This window comes from Dioscorea cayenensis, unplaced genomic scaffold (genome assembly GCF_009730915.1).
Source record: "Dioscorea cayenensis subsp. rotundata cultivar TDr96_F1 unplaced genomic scaffold, TDr96_F1_v2_PseudoChromosome.rev07_lg8_w22 25.fasta BLBR01001414.1, whole genome shotgun sequence".
NCBI lineage: Eukaryota > Viridiplantae > Streptophyta > Magnoliopsida > Dioscoreales > Dioscoreaceae > Dioscorea > Dioscorea cayenensis.
In genome coordinates, this window is record NW_024087805.1 from 32,163 (window position 1) to 39,016 (window position 6,854).

General features: G+C 35.6%; 1 protein-coding gene across 1 annotated transcript; it reads right to left on the bottom strand.

The window, feature by feature from the left end:
* Positions 1-4,664: 4,664 nt before the first annotated feature.
* LOC120256382 (probable serine/threonine-protein kinase At1g01540) lies at positions 4,665-6,854 on the bottom strand. Its single transcript, XM_039264078.1, is given in 8 exon segments — positions 4,665-5,000; positions 5,101-5,313; positions 5,402-5,531; positions 5,607-5,777; positions 5,853-5,975; positions 6,065-6,169; positions 6,258-6,793; positions 6,795-6,854. Coding segments are annotated over 8 exon segments (1,470 nt in total). The 3' UTR covers positions 4,665-4,868.

A 6,854-nucleotide genomic window follows, 5' to 3' on the forward strand; every position in this document is an offset into this window, starting at 1 on the left:
TGAACTAATTCAACAACCTATCACAACTACTAGTCCACTCATCACACAAGATCTAAGATTTATGCCATATTTTAAGGTAAATATTAGAGGATTAATTATAGTTAAATTCCTAATCAAACATTGGGTAATATAATTAACAAATAGGTACTGTATTGGAGCGCTTGACGGCACTCATATCTATGCATCGGTTCCACATGATATTGTAGCCTATTTTCGTGGAAGAAAAACCCTATCCCACTCAAAATTAATGTATTAGCAGCGGTTGATTTTGAATTAAAATTTACGTATATATTAGCTGGTTGGGAAGATACGCACACGTCCTTCAGAATGCTTTGGAAAGAGAGGATGGACTTGTAGTACTTGAAGGTATTATATCATTCTATAAAATGTTAAAATATTTAATTTAGTGCAATTACACAAAACCTTGTAACCATTTTGTTGTAGGGAAATACTATCTCGTAGACGCTGGGTACTCTACAAGGCCGGGGTTTTTTTCATCATTTCATGGCGTTCGATACCATCTTAAGGAATTTAGTACACTTACACAATCAAACATGAAAGAATTATTCAATTATAGACATTCTTCATTACGCACTTCGGTGGAACGAGCTTTTGAAGCTTTGAAAAATCGTTTCAAAATTTTAACATCAAAACCATTTTTCCCTTTTGACACCCAAGTTGATATTGTTATTGCTTGTTGTATCCTACATAATTATATTTTACAAAGAGGTCAAGATATATATATACCAACCCTTGAAGAATGGGAACCAAATGTGCATGATGTGAGAACACAATCTCAAGTTCGAGAAGAAGCTAGAGAATGGCTAGCAATTCGAGAGGTAATCATGAATGATATGTGGAGTAACATGTAAAAAGCTTTCTATATTTTATGTGTTTTTTTAATTATATTTTTTTGTGTCTTTTCAAGAGATTATGAAACATATATTCAAATTTTGTTATTTAATATAGAAAACAAATCATGTAATGAAACTTATTCTTATAGCGAGCTTTTTTTTACCTTACTTTTAATAATGGGGATATTGTGTATTTTGCAATTTATTGAATACCCTTATGTGTGAAATAATTACTATAATATTAATTATGGTACTTAGCAGATGGATTTTGAAGATATGACACCAGAGAATCATGATTTTGTTGGAAGGAACACGTCAACTAATTTCCGATAGACACCCATGATGACCTCGTTTATGTTGACATCTCTAGTTGAGCAAGCAAACCTTGGGTTTAAATCTGACAAAGAATTTAAGAGTGTTGCTATCAATGCTATTGCTGGGGACATTTGCGCAAAATTCAACTTGGTGGTAAGTGACACACATGTCAATAATTATTTGCGGCATGTGAGGAAAATATGGTTAATAATAAAAAAGATCAAAGGTTTAAGTGGTGTCTCATGGGATGATGCGGGAAAAAAATTATGGGGGAGGAAGAAAACCGAACATACATACAAGTAAGTAGCAAGTTGAATTTATGAGTAATATATAGGTTTATGCAATATTTGCGCGTTGACCAAAATCACAAAATGCTTAATTTATGTTTGTAGGCACATCCTAGGGAAGAGATTTATATTAACAAACCAATTCAAGACTATGAAGAGATGACAATTGTATGTGTAAACGATCAAACAACGGGATCTTTTGCAAAAATAGATTCTCAAAGCTCTAGAAGCTTAGGTGCGCGTAGGAACAACAACAACCAACACCAGTAATTGACCTTGCCAACCAAACCCAAGGGTTTAATGATTTTGATGAGGTTGCACAAAGTCAACCTACTATCAACGATGCACCGACAAGTTCTACCTCTAAGGCTAAGGAAGGTAAAAAAAACAAGCAAAACGTGCTAAGGCGTAAGAAGAAATCATGCGAGATGTTAAATTCGAGTTGGGTAGGATTGCAAATGCACTAGAGGCAGATAAAAGTAAATTTATTAGCAAAGATTTGCTTGATAAGATCATGACTTTGAGTGATTGTTATACCGAACATGATCTTGGGCGAGCATATGATTATTTGCTTCAAAATCTCCCTCTAGCAAATTGGTTCATGGAGAAAACTCATTCGTCTCGGTGCATTTGGATGGATGATTTTCTTGATCAAGTAAGGGGTGGTCGTCGAGCTTGAGTTGTCATAACAAATTTAGGTGTTAACTAGAGTGTTATTTTGTCTTGTCATATTTGGCATAATGTTGTGAAATGAACAATGTGGTATTTTTTTTTTTGTTTGGACAATTGTGATATTGTATGTTTTTTCTTGTTTGGACAAGTGTGTTGTACATGGACAATGTGATGTTTGGACAAGTGTGATTCTGTATTTTAATTTGATGTTTGGACAAATATCATGTTATTTTTATTTTTATATTTTGGTTGAAAAGTGTCATGTTGAACTATGAATATAGGGTATAATCAGTAGAAAATAGTCCTCTAGATTTTCTCTCTCTTCGCTTTTTGTCCCTTCTGCTATGGAAATGCTGAGCTAGTCCCTCTGCTTTGAAAATGTGCCCTACTTAAAGGAAAAAACTCATTAGTCACTCTCTGTCTAAAATGTCTACCACTTAGAAGGGATGAGTGGGCGCGTTTCTAAATAGAGGGGACCCAGTTTGAGAGGCATTCTAGCAAATGGGCGTATTTTTAAAAATAGAGGGGAGTCGAGCATTTCTAGAGCAAGAGAGAAGAAAATGGAGAGGACAACTGAAATAGTATGCCGATGTTAAAATGTTGTATTTTTAGATGGTATTAGATGATTATTAATCATGAATATTAAATATTTCATTTGAAGGAATGTAATAAGAGTATTAATAGTGAATGTTGAATGCTTTATTTGAATGGATCTTGATGTTATTTCATTATTTTTAATTTGAATGTTGAATGTTAAATGTTTTATTTGAATGAATCTTGATTAAAAAGTGAATGTTGAATGTTAAAAACATATTATTTTATTTTAAGGAATGTGGTAACACCTTTTGAATGAATCTTGATTATTAATAATGTCATATAAAATATATTATTTATTATTTAAAATAAAAAAATATTTTTAATCATTAATAAAAATAATTAATATTTTTATTGTGAAAAATATCTTATTAAATTTATTAATTAGATTAATTTTAATAAATAGTATTAGATAATATGGGTAATAATAGATAAAGGGGGTAATCTCACTCACTTATATGGTGATTATACTGACGCTTCACTTACATCAAACCAAAACAAAGCAAAAATAATTTCATGATGTTTCTAATTCACAATGAAACCAAAACAACAGATGATGTAAATGAGAATACGATATTTTTCATTTATACATGGTGACTATACATCTTCACTACATCAAACCAAACAAACAAAGTAATTTTCACGGTATTTTTTTAATTACAGATGATCGAAACAACGGTGATGTAAATGAGAATCTGATATTTTTCACTTATACATGAATTAAAACTTACGTGTAATTTAAATTACAGACAACCAAACAGCTTTTCTCAGTGGTTAAACCTAAATGCTACTTCCGCCCACTTCGAGGTGTTTTTCATACCAAGTAAAAATCAACATCAGAAACAGTGAAAATAATATTTCAACTACAACCACTTCAAGAAAAGTTTTCGTATCACTTTCCACAGACTTCTTGATTTCAGACCAAATAAATCCCTCAGCCTCCAACATTGTTGCAACTTTATTTTTATAATTTCATTATCCAAAAAAGAACAACAACCCCCACTCCACATGCCAACAGAGGCTTCAAATTTTTTCCCCTAATACTTTACTGAGTACATGTTAACTTTAAAATCTCATTAGTTAGATGCAGAACATTTAATATCCACATTGGCCCCTTGTTGGGAAGTGGGGCTTATCCTAAAAAGATATTCAATGTTCACTTCCCAGTTTCCACAAGAAAAAGCTGGTAACTCTTCTCATTCAATGCATATGAGCAAACACATAATAATCTTAATTTATGAAGACAGACAGTACATGGAACAAAGGCCAGACTATGTTTCTTCTTCTCCCCACTCAGAAACCAAACAAAATTATGACTGAAACCAAAGAAAGGCTGTGCCATGATGCTCTGTGGGCCTGTTTTATCATCACCTATAATGCCAATGAACAAATACAAGAAACAAAGATAGAAAATTAAAAGTTTAGCACCACTCACTCTCAATCTTCCAGCAAAACAGCAATAATGCAGACTGTGCAAGGGTCCAAGATATACTCCATGCACTTCAGCATTTCCAGCTGGAAGGTCATGCAATCAAGGATGAGTCAAGAAAAGAATCAAAATTTATGTTAATCCGTAAGTTCGGCGATATTTATTGAATGTTTGGTTTCTGCTATTGGTTTCAAAGATCTTTACCTGATGTTACTGCAGACTGAATGAAAGTCATTGATTTCTGCTGTTGGTTTTAATAGATCTACTTAATGAATGGCGACATGAATCAAATTTCCATTTTTATCCATGAATTATGGCACATTGGAAGTTATTGATTCCTGTTGTAGTTTCTGAAGAAACGAACTTATTATGTGTACATGAGATTTTTAATGGAGACATGGAATAAAAAAACAGATTGAAAAGTCATATCTAATGATAATTTAAATTTCATTGTGATACAAAGAAACCTATGATACGATACATTGCTATTAAGTATAGGTAAAAAGCAAAGTATACACAAAAGTACCATAATGTGGTTGTGCAAATTCAGCATTGAAAGAAGATGTGAACATTGATGATCCTGGAATATATATGAAATGGGAAGACCATTCAAAACTCATTGAATATCAGGTAATGATCTCCTTCTTCTTCACTGTTTTATCCACTTGCAAGCATATTCAAGTAGGTTGTTGTGCTTTAACAATAATATTATCGGGTTCATTCAATGGCTTCTTTACTGGTTTTGGTGGAAAAATCTCCACTGTCGGGTTCATTCAATGGCTTCTTTTCTAGTTTTGGTGAAAAATCTCCACTGTTTGGTCTACCAAGATCCTTTACACCTCGACGGTCCTGAATAAAAGAAAAAAAGATGAAGAGAAACTTATGAGTTTGAAGTTATTTGACATAAAGAGATAGCAAGTAGTAAGTGTTTCTTTCGATCACGACTCACATCACGGTTAAATGCGAAATCATCAACTTCAAGCATGTGCACTACATGCCCCATCTTTGGCCGTTTCAATGAGTCTGGATCCACACATTTAAGTGCTACTAAAAGAGTTCTTTTCAGTGACCTTGAAGAAGGCTTTTCTTGGATCCTGGGATCCAATACTCCTTCAGCGTTACGAAGGCTCACCATAGATTTAAGCCACTCAACTAAATTAACCTGAAAAATTCCCATCCAACTTGATAATTAAAAGGAAGAAAAAGTTTCTAAAGAATGTCCAATATTAACAAGTAAACAGAAAGCTAACCTCGCCTACAGGTCTACTGTAATCGACTGGGTTTCTACCAGAGATTATCTCCATGATAAGTATCCCAAAGCTATAAACATCACTTCTCTCATTCAACATCCCAGAACTAGCATACTCAGGAGCTACATAACTATCAAAGAAGAAGACTCCATTGTTACTTACACCTTCATTCACCAATCTAACAAGGTTAAAGAATCAAGCTTACCCGAAAGTTCCCATCACACGAGTCGTAACATAGTTACTCTCCGCACCTAAGAGCTTGGCAAGCCCAAAGTCAGAGACCTTTGCATTCCAGTGTTTGTCAAGCAATATGTTGCTAGATTTAATATCCCTGTGAACAACTTTCGGTTCAAGAGCCTCATGCAAGTACATCAATCTGCATTAGCAGAGAATTCATCGAATCAGCAAAGGATTTAAACAATGTTGAAAAAAAGCAGAATGCAAACCATACCCTTTTGCTATTCCGAGAATTATGTTCATCCTAATCTCCCATGTAAGAGGACTACATGGACCGACATCCCCATGAAGCCATTGGTCCATGTTCCCATTATCAACATACTCATAAACAAGCATCCTAAGCAGCACAAGAAGCAAAATAAGCAAACAAATCACTGCAACATCACTCATTTCTCATATAACAACACGAAAAACATCGGTATATACCTGTGAGCACCTTCTGCACAATAACCAAGCAATCTAACTAAATTCTTATGCCGAACTCGGCCAATGGCATCAACTTCTACCTTGAATTCCCTCTCAGCTTGCCCTCTATAACAAGCAGAAACAATTCATTGAATCAAATTTAAGAGCAAAATTGCAGAAAAGAAAGCTAACAGTGAATTTGAAGAAATATAACCTGTTATTTAGCAAGTTCTTAATGGCAACATGAGTGTTGTCCTGCAGAACACCATGGTAAACAATGCCATACCCACCCTCACCAATGACATTCTCCGGAGAGAACATGTTGGTCGCGGCCTCAAGCTCTCGGAGAGTGTACCAATGGCCCCAACCCAAGTGAGAAACTTCAGGAGCAACAACAATGGCTTGCTGATCTCCACTTCTCCCTTTCCCGGAGGAAATGTGGAACCTTTGATGCGAATTAGGGCTTTCCTCACCGGAAGGGTTGAGGAGAGCGCGGCGCTCGGTGGAGACGGAGCTGGGATTTGGTTCAGGACGTGGGACGGGGCTTGATTGGGGATGAGAAGAGGGATTAGGGTAAGGATCAATGCGGACCTCGGGGATCTCTTTGCAGGTGTTAGGGATGGAGGTGGAGGTCTTGAGATGATGGTGGTTGGTGGAGCGTTTGGAGGTGAACCAAAGGGAGATGAGGAAGAGGACGAGGACGAAAGCAGCGCCGATGCCGATGCCGACGACGACCCACATGTGAAGCCCGGAACACGACGGTGCGCTTCGAGAGCTCGTCGGTGAGGAATGGCGACCCGTAGTTAGACAT